This window comes from Phacochoerus africanus, chromosome 14 (assembly GCF_016906955.1).
Source record: "Phacochoerus africanus isolate WHEZ1 chromosome 14, ROS_Pafr_v1, whole genome shotgun sequence".
NCBI classification, from domain to species: Eukaryota; Metazoa; Chordata; class Mammalia; order Artiodactyla; family Suidae; genus Phacochoerus; species Phacochoerus africanus.
In genome coordinates, this window is record NC_062557.1 from 33,726,835 (window position 1) to 33,743,719 (window position 16,885).

At 56.0% G+C, this 16,885-nt stretch overlaps 1 protein-coding gene across 3 annotated transcripts in view; it reads left to right on the top strand.

Annotated features, from left to right (window-relative positions):
• MSI2 (musashi RNA binding protein 2) overlaps window positions 1-16,885 on the top strand; it is a 441,294-nt gene that overhangs the window by 384,755 nt on the left and 39,654 nt on the right. For 2 of the 3 annotated variants that reach the window (XM_047758358.1, XM_047758359.1), the window contains exon 10: window positions 752-826. In XM_047758358.1, the coding sequence (XP_047614314.1) occupies window positions 752-826 (75 nt within the window). Of the gene's footprint in view, window positions 1-751; window positions 827-4,139; window positions 5,298-16,885 lie in introns of those variants that run through there. The other variant, XM_047758360.1, reaches the window with a different exon arrangement.

Below are 16,885 nucleotides of genomic sequence, written 5' to 3' on the forward strand. Positions count from 1 at the left end.
TCCCAGGCCCAGTCCAGCCACGGTTTCCACAAGCACCCCTCCGTGAGCCCATCCCCCCCAGAGTATCTGTGGGGCGGGTGCCTGGAAGGAAATGTGTTCTCTGGGAAATGCCCATCTTTGAGGCCTGAGGCTTTGGGTTCATGCTATGGTCACGTTGGGGACAACCAACCCTTCACTGTTCTCCCAGGGCCTGGGGAAGGTACCATGGGCTGTCCCCGCTCGGACGTGGGCTCAGGTCCCCGCCACCTCAGCCACGGCTCCCTGGGCCCAGTGTTTTGCCACGGCACGGGATCAGCCCTGAGTTTTTACCCCTAAATGGTGACCCCCGCGTTACGCATGCTCTGCTGGGTGCTGGCGCTGCCGCCTGCCGCCTCGGGAGGAGGCGGTCCGGGACTTTAATCTCCTCCTGTCAGTAGCGCTTAAGGTAAAGTACATTCAGGTTAAGCTCTGCAAATGTCAGCGCCAGGCGCGGGCCCGGGGTCTGGGGCCAGCGCGTGGCATTTACTCTGCAAGTTCAAGAAAGTACGTGGGCTTTGGGGGAATCTCTGCCCAAATACGGGCTAATCACCAGCAGGCTGATGGCAGTGGCCCAACCACAGGCGAGGGGTGACCCCGGCCCAGGGGTAAAGACCCTCACGGGAGACCAATCACTTTGTGGAGGAAAATGACTCAGGCCGTTCCTCGCTCCCCCCACCCACCCACCTAAGGCGCCTGCACTAACTGACCGTGGTCTTTTCTCTGTGTGTTCAAGGCTACCCCAACTTCGTGGCGACCTATGGCCGCGGCTACCCCGGATTTGCTCCTAGCTATGGCTATCAGTTCCCAGGTGAGTAGCTTTGTCTCCTGGGGCTTTGGGGACACGGGGCATGGGCTGCATGCAGTGGGGGGCGGGGGGCGCTAACGAGATCCGGCTCCTATGTACATACACTCGTGGCACGACCCACAGGTGCTGCGTTTCAGATCCCCTTGCCTCTGCGTCCAGGGTCAGGGTGCAGCCAGGTTCCAATTAACCGAAGCGTTTCGCTGGCGCCCGGTGGTTGAGAGCAGTTTGTAGGGGGAAGGGGCAGAACCAAGGCAGGAGCCCTCCATCTGCTCACCCTCCCCTTTCTGAAGCCTCTTCCGGGTTCTCTCTCCCTGGGGAGGGGACTGAACTCTGGGCGTGGAGTTTTCTCTGCCTCCCTGGCATCCTCCTCGTGCCTCGCTGTCTAGAGCCCACCCTCTTTCTTCCCTTCCTCCTGCTCCGGTGCCCTTCTCATTTGTGTGTTGGGTGTGCTGTTGGGTTGGGTCTGCTCTCCGTCCTGGGTGGGGGCACGTTAGAGTCTCCCTTCCCTCTGTGTGGGCATCAGAGACTCAAGGCAGAGCCCCCAGTGATGCCCACTCACACTCCCGCAGCCCACAGGCCTGGCACCCCTGCCGGAGAGGCAGCAGGGGGGGAGTGGTCCTGCAGGGATGAGGGAGGGAATGCCGAGGGAAACAGAGTTTCACGGGGCTGGCTTCTCCCTGGAGGGGGCCTGCTGACCTTTCCCAGTGAAGGAGCACTGCGAGAATATATTGGGATGTCTGTGTTCCAAGGACAGCTGGGGTTTCTAGAGAAGGCGATAGGAGCAGAGTCTGGTCCTGCTGGGTGCTGTGCTGTGGGAAGTGGCTCCATAGGGAGCTGGGCTTCCACTCCTGTTGGTGGTCCTGCCAGACCCGGAGGCCTGAGCCACAAGGAGGCAAGGGGAGTGAGTGGGATGTGGTCTGGGGATGACGGTGTTCAGAGGGGGAGGGCGGGGCAGGGGCATAGGTGGGGCTCAGCCCGGCCGGTGCCTCAGACTGAGCTTCAGGTGGGGAAGTGTGTGTCCGGGGCAGTCAGGAGGCGTTTGGAACACTCTAGGGGGACAGATCCTCGAGCAGTACCAGAAGCCCTAGGCTCCTGTCCTGGCTGCCCATGGCCACAGGCAGGTCGCCCAGCATCTCTGGACGTCTCGTCTGTTTTCTGTCAACAAGGGGTCTGAGCAGGATGGTTGTGGGGGTTTGTGCACCTTTCTGATGGGGAGGGGGAGAGGAAGGAGGATGGCCATGTAGTACCAGCAGCTCAGGTATAGGCGGGGCGTCAGCAGGCATCCTCGGCCGCCCCAGGGGAGCCCTCCCCATGGCATCTCTGCAGTACGTGGCTGTTCCCTCGAACTGGGACACCAGGCACCACAATCGGAGACGCCAGCACTGGGTCGGGCATGGTCTGCACCTCTGCTAAATGTTCCCGTCTACAGATGGGGACCCTGAGGCCTGGAGCAGTACAAACCCTGTTCAGGGGGTTTCAACCAGAAGGGGCAGGGCCTAGATTCGGACCCAGGTGGTCGGGGTCTTCACGCCACACACACCCCATCAGCCCTCTAGCATCCGTCTGTCCGAGTACAATCACACCAGCCACAGGCAGCTGCTGAAATTTAAACTGTAAATTAAGTAAAATGGAAAATTCAGTTCCTTGACCACAGCAGCCACATTTCAGTCACTCGGCAGCCACGTGCGCCAGCGGCTGCTGCCTGCACAGACCATAGAGCATTTCCGTCACCACGTAGAGTTCTGTTGGATGGCGCTGTTTCACAGCATAAAGGAAGGGGTGTACTCTGATGAGGGGCGCTTGGTCCCCACGTGGTGAAGGGACAGGGAATGGGCTTGGGGTGATGATACCCAGGGCCCATCTGTTTATCACTGTCACCACCTCTTGCAGTTAACACAACCAACTGGGTTTGGAATAGAATGGGAATCGGGCATGAAAATATCCAGAAGAGGCTGCCCAACCCATGGAACTTGGCTGTTCTGTTCTCTCTCAGCCGTCAACACCCCCCGCCCCCCCCCCCGCCCCCCGCTTCCCATCCTTCCTGCTCACACAGCTGGAAGCCTCTTGTTTGTTCTCACCAGTGGCCAGAAAGAGTGAGGCCACATGTTCTTAGAGAGGGTGAGGGTGTGGCAGGCCCTGGGCCGGGCAGGGGTGGTCAACTGGCCCTTGTCACCCTCCCCGCTCCAGGAGGAGCCAGGCTGGACACAAGGTTGTCCCCTGCTGACCTGGCTCCTGGAGGAGCCACCTTCTGTGACGTGGTGGCTGTAGAGCCTGGGTGCCTCCAGCAACCGAGGGTTCTAGACCCCTTGGCTTGGTCCCTTCAGGACCTAAACTTGACCCCTCCAGGAGCCCTGGCCATAGGGGCAGGGTCCCTGGTCAGGGAAGCTTTGAAACATTCTGACATGTGTCTCGTGCCCTGTGCCACTGATGAATGTCTTCAGTGGATGCAGCCAACGGGGGCAGAGGGAGGACCCAGAGAAGGGCAGGCAGCCCAGCTCGCTGCCCTCTCCTTGCCCCTGTCAGGGTGACCCTCCCATGACCCCAGATCCTGCAAGGCAGTGACATCAGCGCAGCTGTCTCGTCACCACCGAACTGTCCTGGTGTCTTTTCTTTGTGGTCTTTCTTTTCCGTGTTCTCAGCGGGGCCCACTTCCCCCGCTCCCCACCTCCCATCTCTCTTGGGATGTGTGCACATCCTGCCTGCCTCTCAGCCCTTCCCGCATCCATCCTGTGGGGGCGGGGGTGATGCAAGGGAGCTGAGAGCAGGGGCAGGACAGCCCGGTCCTAGAGGGCTGTCGTCTTTATCCTGTGTGTCTTCCCCACACATGATGTGGCCTCCCCACACATGGGGTGGCCTGTGCCCCCTGTGGGAAGGTGCCTCTTCACCTGCGTTGGCCCTTTCTGTGAAGGCGCGTCTCATCTGCTGGGTTGCCTCTGTCCCTGTTTTACCTGTGTGCAGCACAGGTACCAGGGGTTGCAGCATAGTTAAGCCACACCTGCCTCTGCCCACCTGTGGGCTTCCGTGAAAATAAATGAGATGCTCCAACAAAGAGGGCTAGACACTTTTGGATAATTATTAGAGTGGGGAGTAGTTCTCTTCCAGAAAGATGGAGCGACGGCCAGCCACTGTGGACACATTCCCTCTCCCCAAGCCCAGAGGTCCACAGGTTGTGTCCCTGCCCCAGTACTTGTGGGTCGGTGTGTGGGCTGGAATTATTATCCTGATCAGCAGTCTCCCCTGTTTCCTCTCTTCCCACCCACCCCCGACTCTCATTTCAGTTCAATCTGTTAATTTCTGTTCTTATTTCACTTTGCAGACTATTTGCCGATTTCACCAGACATAATTTTTATCAACTAGCTCTTAAGAGAGGCATAATAAGTTGGGGTTTGCTACCATTGCTAGACAAAGGACACAGTCCCGGCCGGGGCCACCCCAGCTGCTGTCAGTGCCCACTGAAACGCTCCTAGCGGCCTGTTTGAACCAATGTTCTTTTTTGTCATTTTTGATTCTTGGAAAAGACTCATGTCCTCATGACTTCACTCAGTTTTTTAAAAAAACAGGTTTATTCTCCAGCCCCTCCTCCCGCCCCCCATTTTGCTGCTTGTACGCACGGCGCCACCCGCCACCCTCCCGGAACAGAACGGGGCCAGAGGGAAACTTCTCACAAACTTTGAGACTCAAACTTTGCGACACAAACTTTGCCTCCTCCAGGGAATCTAGGAAGAAGGCATCACATTGTGTTGATGCCCATTGGGGTTAGGGGTATTGTGACTCAGAGCATCTGTGTCCTATAGTGGACGGTCTCAGAAGTGAGCACAACCCCCCCCAAACACGCTGTTCTATCAATACTAACGCGAAAGACCTAGTCTGGAAGAAGAACCGTCTAAGCATTATCTGGTTGTATTTGGGGGCCGATCCCTCCGTAGCCATTGCCGTAATAACACACACGTCTTTGAGAAAGGACAGCGGAGTCACCCAGGTGTGGTCACATCTCAGGCCCTGTGGGCACTGATCCACGCCAGGCCCCTGTTTCCCCCATCCCCTCTGCCCTCACCTCCCTGCCCGCTGGCCCTGCATTCCCTCTGGCATCAATGGCCTCGGCTCCCTGGGGTCCGAGGGAATGAACACAGCATCCACCCTGATCAAGGCAGCACCCTCGCTGGTCCCCCCACCCCACCCCCCGCCCCTGCCAGAAGGGCTTTCTTTTCGCCTGATGCTTCTACTTCCCGTCCTCTCTTGGATTAATGAAGTACCGCTCAGGTGGACCCTCAAGAGTCACCCCTCGTTCACACTCAGGGTTTGTGAGAAGTGACTCTCGTGCTTCCGTCGGATGCGTCTGATGTGAGCACATCCATCCATTTGGATGTCAGCGTCCTTCAGACCCCACCTCTGCAGTTTTGCTCGTTTCGTTAAAGATGCTTAATGTAATCATTGGCTAGTTTCCTTTTATTTTCCCTCAGGCTGTTTGTTTCATGAGTGCTTTTTTTTTTTTTTTTTTTTAATCTGTATGGCTTTTTTTCCCCCTCTTTATTTTGCTCTGCTATGAATTGCTTTGCTTTGGTGAACTTGTCCTAGAATGCTTGCCTCTCGGACATTTTAGCCATTGTGAATTGTCTTCATCTCTGTAAATAGTTCATCGGTGCTTCTCCCTGATGACGTTTTATTTTTGCCCCTGTAAGCAACTGAGGTAGAAAAATAAATTGTTTACCACGGACATGCTGTGTGCTGCCATCTCTTAGCCTGACAGTGTTCTCGCTCCTGTTCTCGCTCCGGGGGAGGTGAATGCATTAAATAACTGGGACCAGTGACAGCCTAGCGTGGTTTCTGAAAGCATGCGCACTCCCCCTGGCTGCTGCCTGTCCCCAGCCCTCTCTGCTTCCTAGCGTCCCCTGCACTTGCTCGAGGCAGCCCAGTCCTTGAGCTGTGGCAGAGCCTTTGCATGCAGCAGCTGCACGGTCCGCCCCCACACCCCTTCTTCTGCCGTCGCCCCTGCCCCCCCAGTGGAAGTGCCACTGGGACATCTGGAGCCCCTCGCATCTGTGCACCAGGTGTGTGCGAGTCCACAAACATGCTGTGCACACCAGCCAATGTGTGCTTTGCACGTGGCTTGCTTTCCTAACTCCCCTGTGCAGTGGTGGTCGGAGGAAGTACCAGGGTGCCTGGCTCTGAAGCTAGAAGACCTCATTTCCAGGTCCTGCCCTGTGACCCTGAGCAAGTGACTTAGCCCCCAAGCCCTCGGGCTCAGAATAGTGCCTAGTGAGTTCGGTGGTTGGAATTATGTAGGATAATATGTCTGTGTGAACAGGCCTTATAACTTAGCAAATGCTCTGCAACGGGAACTTTTAGAAATAGTGGGCATTTGTGTTCTTATTCTATCATCCTCCAGGGCATTTTTCTCTTCCTCCCCACCCCTGATGAAGCTGCCTGCTGGTGGATCTGCTTATGAGTGGAAGGAATGATTGAGGATTCCAAGGGGGTTGCAGGGATTTCTTGCCTCATCCCTCCCTGGCTCCCCCCCCCCCCACTTACTGATCATCAGGCACTGGATTGGGTACCAGATATCTGGGTGTGGGTAAGACTTCATGATGCTCATGGCCCAGCTGAGAGAGAGAGAGAATCATTGATCAAACCCACTGGGCATCACTGGACCAGGACTCACTCTGCTGCTGGTCTGGCCTAGGGTGACACCAGAACTAGGTCTTGCAAAGTCAAAGAAAATTAGCTGGGTACAGAAGGGAAGGAAGTATATCCTAGGCAGAGAAATGACATGCTTAGACACTGAATCAAGTAGTTGAAGGGAAGAGAGAGAGGAAGGAAGGAAGGAAGGAAGGAAGGAAGGAAGGAAACACAAAAGAATGATGGCCTAAACAAAATAAGAATTTGTTTTTCTCTCCAAGGTAGAAGATGCCCGGGTTTCTTTTATCTTCAAGTTCTGTCCTCTTCAATGTAAGACTGTCTTATAGTCTTAAGAAGGTTGCTCAAGCTCCAGCCATTACATAGTCATCCCACAAGAACATATCTCTTCCTTTTAATAATAATTCTCAGAAGTCACCCATGATACTCTGCTTAGATCCCGCTGGTTAGGCCTTATTTGCACGGCCAGCTTTAGCTTAAGGGAACCTCAGAAGTGTCTTCATTCCCAGTAACTATGTGCCAGCTAAAAATGGGATTCTGGTATTAAGGAAGAAGAGTGAAATAGATACCAGGGGACACTTAGCCATCTCTGCCACAAACCTGAGAGAGGATGCCGTGCAGGTCCCAAGGATTAAACACAGTTCAGTGTATGGGGAGCTTGCTGGAGCATCTTGGAATGGGCAGAGGAGGGTGGGGGAGGAGGGCTAAAGAAGGAATCAGGGCTGAGTCCTGGGGAGCCTTGTGAGTTAGGTTCCCAAGCTCACATTTGAGCCCCAAAGCCTCTGAAAAGCCTTTAGAGGACTTGAAGTAGAGGAATGATGCCATCAGATTGCCAAAGCGAATCAGAAGGGGTTTGGAGAGGCGGAGGGCCATTGAGGAAAGTACGTGGATGAATTCAGAAGAATGTTCTCTTCTTTCTACACCCCTTCCTCCTCTCTGCTTCGCTGTCTCTGGGCTCCCTTCCTCTCCCCTTGCCTCAGGTTGGGTGGTGGCCCTTTGGGGATCTTTCACCTATACTGGGGACAGCAGGGTTAATGCAACCCCAACCACCAAAAAATGTCTGGGCCACCGTCTTGGCCACTGAGGTGGCCTCAGACCCGGGCCGACAGGGCAGCCGGGAGAGTCAGACGAGCATCCCAGGCTCAGTGCTGACACCTCTGTCCTCGGATGATTGTGTGGGGACAGAGGGCAGTTCAGGTCCCTGCTGGAAGACCCTGGGACACTTGTTCTGAAAGTGCCAGTCTATGCTTCTGCCTCCTCAGCAATGGAAAACAGGTTTCATCTCAGGGACTGATGTTGACAGATGGGGACTGGCTTCCTGGAGCACTGGCTTCAGAACAATCTTGAAGCCAAGGCTTGGCTCAGCAGAAAGGAGCTCTGATTGATTAGCAATGTCTGCATGGTTGCTGGATCCAGGACTCACGCCCGCTCACCCCGGATTTTGTTTTCCATGCTCCAGTCTACTCATGAATGGTTCTCGGGTGCTGGTTGATTTTTGGTCCCCCTGAAAGACCACCACATGGATGGAGGGGCTTCGTAGCTCAGGGATATCCTGTTCCCTCTGGAGGAGAAGCTGCTGGAGCCCATTTCAGTTGGGGCTCCCACAGTGTCAGCTTCAGTCAAGGCATCTCGTCTTTGAGCCAAGACCAAGGCTCAGTGGTCTGTCTTATCCTGAGGGCCGTGGCTGGAATGTGGAAAGTGGAGTGAAGGCAGCCCAGGGTCTTGGGAGGGAAAGGAGTTTGCCTTAAACTGGATGACTAGGAAGGCAGCCTTGGCCATGGGGAAGGGGCTGCTTCCTGAACCTGCTCACTCCCAACCTGTCAGGTCTGTCCAGGGACACTTGTAAAGTGTTCAGAAAGGCTGACTGCTGAGGTCCCGTTATGGCTCAGCGGGTGAAGAACCTGACGAGTATCCACGACGATGTGGGTTTGATCCCTGGCCTCATTCAGTGGGTTCAGGATCCAACGTTGCCACAAGCTGCCATGCAAGTCGCAGGTGCAGCTCTGATCCAGTGTGGCTGTGGCTGTGACGTAGGCTGGCAGGTGCAGCTCTGATTCTACCCTTAGCCTGGGAACTTGCATATGCTGCAGGTGCGGTCCCAAAAAGAAAAAAAGGGGGCGGGGGATGCTGACCGCTGCCACACCAAAGGCCTAAAGCCCTGCCTGAATGGGTAACCTGAGCCACTGCATCCAGTGACTCCAGGTCGCTTCTGTCCATCCTTCCAGCCCAACCAAGTGGCCGAGACCCTGGCGATCAACCCCCACTCAGGAGAACCCCTGTTTGCACCACTGCCAGACAAAGTTCTCCTTTTGCTGGTCAAGTTCTTGGAGAGAGAGGAGCAAGCCTCCCTCCCAGCCTCTGTGGCTTTGTCAGGGGAGGCGATTCTAAGGCCACTGTGGTAGCATCATGGAACCGATGGCTTGGAATGACCCTTCCCTTGGGTGTCAGTTTAAACTTCAGGACTTTCCTCCTGCTTAAGTTGGTAAGGGGCTCTCTCCGCACCCCCCAGAAATGCCCCCAGGGACCCTTGACATGGTGGGTCCTCAGGTTCTGCCAGTGTTTCCTGCCCCAGTGCTTCCGGCTGGGTCCGGAACGGAACCCACCCAGTGAGCGGTGGCTGGCTCTTCGCTGGTAGGGAAGCTGATCTTGAAATGCCCAGATGGCCGGTCAGCTTCCCAGATCCACCAACATAACCACAGTCCCAAGCGCCCCCAGCTAGATGTCTTAGTGCCATAAACGGAAGCATTCCCTTGCAAAGGGAGGCCCCTCCTGACACAGCAGCCCGCACGCCCCTGCTCTGTCACCAGCCCTCTCGAATCTGCACCGCCCTCCAGCGCAAGCCTCCTCTCTAGGGATTATCGCCTTCCCACATTGGACTCACAGGTGGATTTTAAATCCCAAACCAGCTCCTCCTCTGGCCAGCTCATGCCCCTGCCACCTGGCCCTGTAGGTCCTGGGGGCTTACCCCCTCATTTGAATATTGAAAGCAAGCTTAGCCAGGAAAGGGTAGCTGCTGTTTTAAAGAAGAAAGTGCAGGAGTTCCCGTCGTGGCACAGTGGTTAATGAATCCAACTAGGAACCATGAGGTTGCGGGTTCGATCCCTGGCCTTGCTCAGTGGGTTAAGGATCCGGCGTTGCCATGAGCTGTGGTGTAGGTCGCAGACGCAGCTCGGATCCCACATTGCTGTGACTCTGGCATAGGCTGGTGGCTACAGCTCCAATTAGACCCCTAGCCTGGGAACCTCCATATGCCGCAGGAGCGGCTCTAGAAAAGGCAAAAAGACAGAAGAAAAAAAAAAGTGCAGAAGTAACATACAGCAGCACACCCAGACCCCCGCAGGAGCTGTGGACAGGCTGCCCCGCCATGCTGCTCCCTTCTCGTGGAAGAGCAGGAGCTGATGCTCTCCCCAGATGAAAGCAGAGCGTGGGGCCTAATAGGCACTTAATACATGTTTGCAGAAATTAATTGGAGCTATCCGAAGAGAGGAGGGTGACAGTTTGGCTTTCGATTGGGTTTCCTTGCTTCTTAAAGCGCCTCTGTGTGAATAAAGGGGAACGTGACTCAGAGCTGCTGAAGCCGGAGCGCCCTGTTCTCAGGCAGGAAGTTGGGACTCTGAGTTCTTGCCCCCAGCTTGCTGGGAGCATAAGGCCACCCCTGGACCTCCGTTTCCCCATCTGTCAAATGGGGCTACTGACCCTTGTCCTGTCGCCTTCTTCAGAGGTTGCTGAGAGGGTCCCTGGACCAGGCATGATCTAGAGCTTTGGGGAAGGGGGGAGGCCCAGCCAGCTCCCTCAAAGCCACGGGAGGGAGGCTGTGGGCCTGGCCTGCACCCACGATGGAGCCTGCCGATCCCATCTGCTCCAGCCGTGCCATCCCTACCCCCCAACTCCTTCTGGGTACCTGTCCCAACCCCGCCCACAAAGTCCCCAGTCAGCCTGCCAGCAGGAACATAATCACAGTGCTTTAAGCCCTTCAGTTTTAATTTCCATCAGCAAAAGCAAGTGCAGGACTGCAGCTTAAAAAACAACACAACGAGAAATTACAGACTGTGAGGTTAGAGGAAAATAGCCGTGCCAGGCCCGAGGGATGGGCAGCTCATGCCTCCAGGACGGCCAAGGACAAACCCGTAGGCCAAGGTTGGCCTTCATTCCTTCCTCCTCCCCAGGCTGAAAAGACAGAGTCCTGCCCAGAGACAATGTCCCCGAGTCCAGGTCAGCTTGGATCCCCTGCCCTGAGAGACCCCAGCCAAGGGGGTCACCCCCTGTGCTCCCTGCACCTTCAGCTGGGGCCAGGGGGCGGGGGTGGAGCACCAGAGCGCATTCTCTGTAGTGCGCTGGACAGTGCTGTCAGGACCTGCCCTCGCTGGGTCCTCTCTGGCCCCCAGGAAGGGATCCTCAGCAAGCAGGAGCGAGAGGCACCCCACAGGTGGCCAGATGAATCCTTGTGGGGTCTGGCTGGTGTGCAGTGTGAGCCAGGGTGGGGTTGGGGGAAGAGTCATTGACTGCCTGGGAAGCCTTCAGGAAGGAGGGGCACTTTCAGAACTGGGTTTTGAAGTGCAAATAGAAGTTTGCTAAGCAGCCAATGAGGAAAGGGCATTCCGCATCAAGGGACCAGCAAGTATAAGGGCGCAAAGTCATGCCAGTGTCTTCCCTCCCTTGCATTCCTGCCTCCGATGAGTCTTTGGCCACCATCTGGGCGGATGCTGTCCCAGTAACTGGGCCAGGACGGCTAGACAGCAGACTTTGGCACTGAGAAGCTGATGCCCCTTCTGCCCAGACCCAAGGGATCATGGGCAGACACTCCGTGGACCAGAGATGCTGTCCCCACCCCCATGCCTTAGGGAGATCCCTCCCTGCCGGGAGGGTGTGGAGCTTGCCCCACAGCTCTCTTCGTGGAGTGGGTTTAGGGCTTCTCCACACTTGCTTCTACTGACCTCTGGCACCAGCAAGCTAGGATTCAGGTAAGAACCTGCTAGGAGCAGAAAGAGCCCGCTTCTTCCCCACCCCCTCGCACCTGTCCGTCCATCCTCCGCCTGTCCATCCTTGACACATTCAACGCAGTTTTTAGCACCTGCTGCCTCACAGCCCCACCCTCAATGCTGAGGATACAGTGACGACCCAGAGGGACGCCCCTGGCTTCTAGGAGGCTTGTGCTGGGAACAGAGGAGAGAGTAGGATTCCCCTTGGACAGAAGGACCCCCGGGGGCTCCTCTACCTGGGCCCTTCCTAGAGGAGCTGGACAAGTCCAGGAGGAAGAGGGTAGCAGAGACCAGTCCAGCAGATGAGCACAAGCACCAGGGCTCCAGAATCCACGTCCACACCTGGGGCTCCCCACGTCCCGGGGCCGCGGCCACGGCAGCCAGGCGCTCCCTGCGTCCCTGCGAGTCCCATGCCTCCTGCCGCCACGTCACCCAGCCACGTTCGAGCCTGCACTTCACATAAAACGCACCCTTATCACTCACAAGCAAATTGTAAATGTTATCTATTAAAGCCCTTTGGATGCGAAATGGCATGTAAATTAATAGGATTTCAGAATAGGAAGGCTCCGCTGCTGTTATTACCTTGGGCAGTAATAATAAAAATAGAAATAAAAGTTATTATTCCACGTACTGAGAGCTCACCCAGTGCCAGATAACGGGGCACGGGGGCCGTCATCGCCCTGAATTTCACAGCAGCCCTGCAAGGAGGTCATTAGCAGGGCTTCCTGAGGAGCAAAATGAGGCCGCCAGGGGTGGGGGGGTCACATGACTTGTCTTGGGTGGCATCACTAGTAAGTGTGGGAGCTGGGGGTTTTGCCACCTTGCCTTTAACCACATGGTACCCTTGCTTCCTTGAAGCTCTCCGCCTGGCGTCCTTCCCCTAGTAAGGTCTTCCTGCAGGGGGGATGGGGGGCGCGCAGCAAGGGCTCGCTGAGTGGGGGCGGGGGGGGGGGGATGTGCAGCCCTTTGGCCATGGAAGGTGCTGCTGCTGTCGTCATCAGCGTAATGATCCTTTTTGCATCGTTTCATCTACTAGAAAGGTGAGGAGCCAAAGGCACAGAGAAGGTTCTGGGCTTTCACCCAGGGCTGCTATGCAATGGCAGGATCTGCCAGCTATTAAAGGGGTTAACGGGCGTTCCCGTTGTGGCGCAGCGGAAACAATTCCAACTAGTATCCATGAGGATGTGGGTTCGATCCCTGGCTTTGCTCAGTGGGTCAGGGATCCGGCGTTGCCATGAGCTGTGGTGTAGGTCGCAGATGCGGCTCGGATCCAGCCTTGCTGTGGCTGTGGTGTAGGCCGGCAGCTGTAGTTCCAATTAGACTCCTAGCCTGGGACCCTCCATATGCCTCGGGTGTGGGCCTAAACACCAACAAAAGAAAAAAAATTGTTAATGAAGTCTGTATTGATTAGCTGCCTTGAGCCCCAGAGTGCTTCCCATCCACCACCTGGGGTCTCCCCAAGACCTCCTGGCCATCCCACGGTCCACCAATCCGTGCCCAATTTTCAGCCCCTAAAAGGACTATCACCCGAGTCAGGAAGTGAGGGATCCTGCGTGGAAGGGTGGCAGGTGGCAGTTTACTCAGCGAGCTGGTGACAAGGCCACGGTGGGAGCCTGGGGTCTTCCAGCAAAAAGTTTCGGGGTGCTCAAGGCTTGAGCATTTGCAGCCTGGTCGGCCTCAGTGGGTGCTGTTGGGGCAGCGCTGGGAATTGTACAGAGGCCTATAGACAGTGAAGCCTGGGAAGGTAGGCGGCAGGAGGAGGCTCAGGAGAGCAGGGCTTTTAGCTCTAAATGGCTCCGCGAGAGACGCTTCGAGGAGGCTGCAGAAGGTTGACGCTTTACCTGGTGATTGGACGTCTGAAACGTTGAGACCAGGGAGCAGGATAAAGAGCCATGGGCACAGTGAGCTCTAGAAGGTCCAATGGCCAGACCAGTAGCTTGACGTCGATTGGTGGTAGGTGGGAGAACGTTTCAAAGGCAGAAATTGCGTTTTTATGAGGCGTGAAGGAAGAGAAGGAGAAACTCAAAAGAGTGTGTCAATGTCACCTGAGAAACGACAGCATGCCTTCATGTCACACTGTGACACTCTGACAAACTGAAAGGCCTTCACCTTGAAGGTCTTGGTCTCCGTCTCAGACAGGCTGAGGTTTTTTCCGTGGGCGAGTGGGTGTCCCTGAGTTATCCAGGACCACATGGGCATGCAGCCGCAAGAGTGGCTTCGGAGTGACACTCGCTGTGGCCGTTCTCGCCCTTGAGGTCTTGCTTGAGAGAGAGTGATGCTGAACAGAACGTCCTTCTAGGGCCAGGAGCCGGTGTGAAGCGCTTGTATCAGCCATTCCTGATGCTGGCCCTCTGGCCGGAATGGCAAAGAAACCTTGCCTTGTCCCCAAGGCCCAAGGTGCTCGGGCCAAGGATGAGCAAAGCTGGAACCCCCTGGGTCTCTAGGACCCAGAAAGGGAAGGATTTGCCCCCAGCTCCGTGGATCCTGACTGAAAAGAATTTTGAGGGCCCTCCATCTTGGTCACATGTGCCAGGGCCTAGCTTGGTGACTTTCTTAACTGAATCGAATTGAAGGGGTGAGACCTTTGGGAGCTAGGTCAAGACCGTAGCGGCAGGAATGCTTCCATTCCTTTTCCTGGATCTTGGAGAAAAGAGAGTCCATTGGAATGGCCACCCCCCTACACTCTACCCTCCCCAGGACTGGGTGTCCTTTTTTTTTTTTTTTTGTCTTTTAGGGCGGCACCTGTGGCATATGGAGGTTCCCAGGCTAGGGGTCCAATCAGAGCAGTAGCTGCTGGCCACAGCCTCAGCCACAGCAATGCAGGATCCAGGCTCATCTGCAGCCTACAGCCCAGCTCACAGCAACATGGGATCCTTAACCCATGGAGTGAGGCCAGGGATTGAACCTGCATCCTCACGGATACTAGTCACCTTCGTTTCTGCTGAGCCACGACAGGAACTCCAGGACTGAGTGTTCTGATGGCTGACTCCTGTCTCCACATCCAGGTCTCGAGCTCAGCAAAAAGAACACCCCAAAGCACATGCAGTCAGAGGCCTGGCTTCAGGCTGGGCAGGTCCAAGGCAGAGCCCGCCTTCTTCCTGGCAGAGTGAGCCACAGCACCCCTTTAACCCCAGGCCCTGCTTCTCGGTAGCCGGTCATCTCTCCTGCCCCAGGAGTTGGTTTGTGTGCACATGGAGCCCCCTTTCCCATCAGGGGGTGGTGTTTAGAAGCTCTGGGAGGGCGGAGAATGTGCATTTAGTTCATCCCTTTGACCCTGGTGCTTAGAACAATGCCTGGCCTGTAATAGATGCTCAGTAAAAACCTATTGAGCAGATAAAGGGCTGAGAACAGGGCTGGAGTTCCAGAAGGTTCTATCCTAGGTGAGCTAGGGGACTTGGGCCCCAGCTCTCTGTCGGGAGGGACCAAGGCCCCTGGAGAAGGATGCTGGGCCAGAGTCCCTAGGTGGAGCTTTCTGTTTCCTGCCTCCCAGAAGAGTCCCAGGATGCCAGCAGACAGGGCCTAAAGCCAGATTCTCAGCTCCAGACACCATTTGGGGAGCATTAGAAGTTTCTGTTGTCCAGACTGCCCCCAGACAGATGATCAGAATCTCTGGGGGCGGGGGGGGGGGCGGTGGTGGAGGGTAGAGCCCAGGCCTCAGAGGAAGAGGGAGGCAAGAGAAATTGCCTGGAGCAGAGGCAGGCAGGGGAGAGCCCCCACCTCAGAGGGACTCCCGCAGCTCCATGGACCTCTTGTTCTTCTTCACGGCCCTCGACGCCACCCTCCAAACTGGGAGCCAGGCCACTTTGAGACCAAGGCCTGTCTCTGAGCTGCAAGAATCAGTCACCGGGGAGATCAGAAGCAAAGCGCCGGTCGGGGTGGGGCCGGCCTCATCCCTCTGCCCGGGGTCAGAGATGTGAGGACAGCCTCGTCCCTCTCCCGGGGCTCCGGGCTGTGGCGCTCAGGCTGTGGGGGGTAGCAGATGCTTTTCTTTGCTTCCTGAGCTCCTGACCTGATCTGCAGGCAGATGCACGCCCTCCACTTTTGCCTGGGAGGTTCGCACTTGTCTCTTCTGCGCATTTTCTTGTCATGTCCAAAGGATGCTCCTTGACGCCTCTGTTCATGCTTCCACCACCCCTTTCATCCCAGCAGAGGCTCTCTGACAACCAAACTTTATAAAATCTCACAAAGTTTTGATGTTGCCAGGCACCTTCCCTTTGTCTGCATCAAAACATCGAAAGAATTACATAGTTTCAAAATTTTAAGCTAAATAGCAATTGCATTAAGTTATTTGGGACAGTTTTTGTGCCGTCCCTCTATCGGTGGTGCCCATACCCTTGGGGCTTTTGACCCGGGAGCCTCTCACCCACCTTAGGTCACGGGGAGGATGGGGGCCCAGGTCCGGCAGACCCTTCCCCACCTCTGACCCAGGCAGACAGGCCTTCTCATTGGTCCCTCTGCCTTCCTCTCCGGAGGGACATTAGCCAGGTCCCCAGTGATTCCCTTTTCCCAGCAGAGGCCACGGCATTTCCAGCGGACACGTTGCCCAGCGTCCCTGGCCCCGACAGCAGCTCACAGCTCTCTCCTGGGTCCGGGATCTCCTTGGGGATGATACTGGAGGTATCCTCGGGGGATCTTAGGCTTCTCCTAAAAAGGAGTGTGGAAATCAGGAATGCCTATTTTGAATGCCAGGAACTCAGGGCCGGGGGAGGGGGTGTTTCTTTTGTTTTCTGACGTCTATCAGCTTCCTTCAAAGCAAAAGTTTACAGTGAGAGCGTGTAAACGTGTCCCTTTTAGAGCGGTTTGTCCTCCTCTTCAGGCCCTCTGTTCCGCACTGAACCCCCGGTCCTCCTCCTCCTCCCAAAACGCACCACCCAGCTTTGTCCCGGCCTCACCCCCTTGCAGCTGCCACTCTGTCTGTGCACCGAAGCCAGAGCTATGGATTGAAGAGAACCAGCCCCGTTGCAGCAGGCAGACCTGCCCAGGAGGTGGGGAGCGTCCTAGACTAGCCAGAGTGACAGTGCCGTGTCTCACCGCTTCTAGGGCTTGTTTCCTGCATTCTGGATGGCCCTTTTTTCCTCTCAGATGCTTATTTTGCAGGGTCTGATTCCGTAAGGCAGCGTTGGGTTTAGCTAAGAACATTTGAACCATCCGTAGAAAGCGCTGGTGGGGGGCTGCAGGGTGTGCTTTAATTGAAGCAAACACCACGTAGGGGAAAAATGTCTTTCCTTGGGGACCATTTGGGACAGTGATGCACATTATAGGAGAGCGTTTTAGAAAGATTCCCCTCGGAGTTCCCTTCGCGGCTCAGCGGTTAATGAACCCGACTAGGATCCATGAGGATGCGGGTTTGATCCCTGGCCTCACTCAGTGGGCTAAGGATCCGGCGTTGCTGTGAGCAGTGGTGTAGGCTGGCAGCTGTATCTTCGATTGGACTCCTGGCCTGGGCACC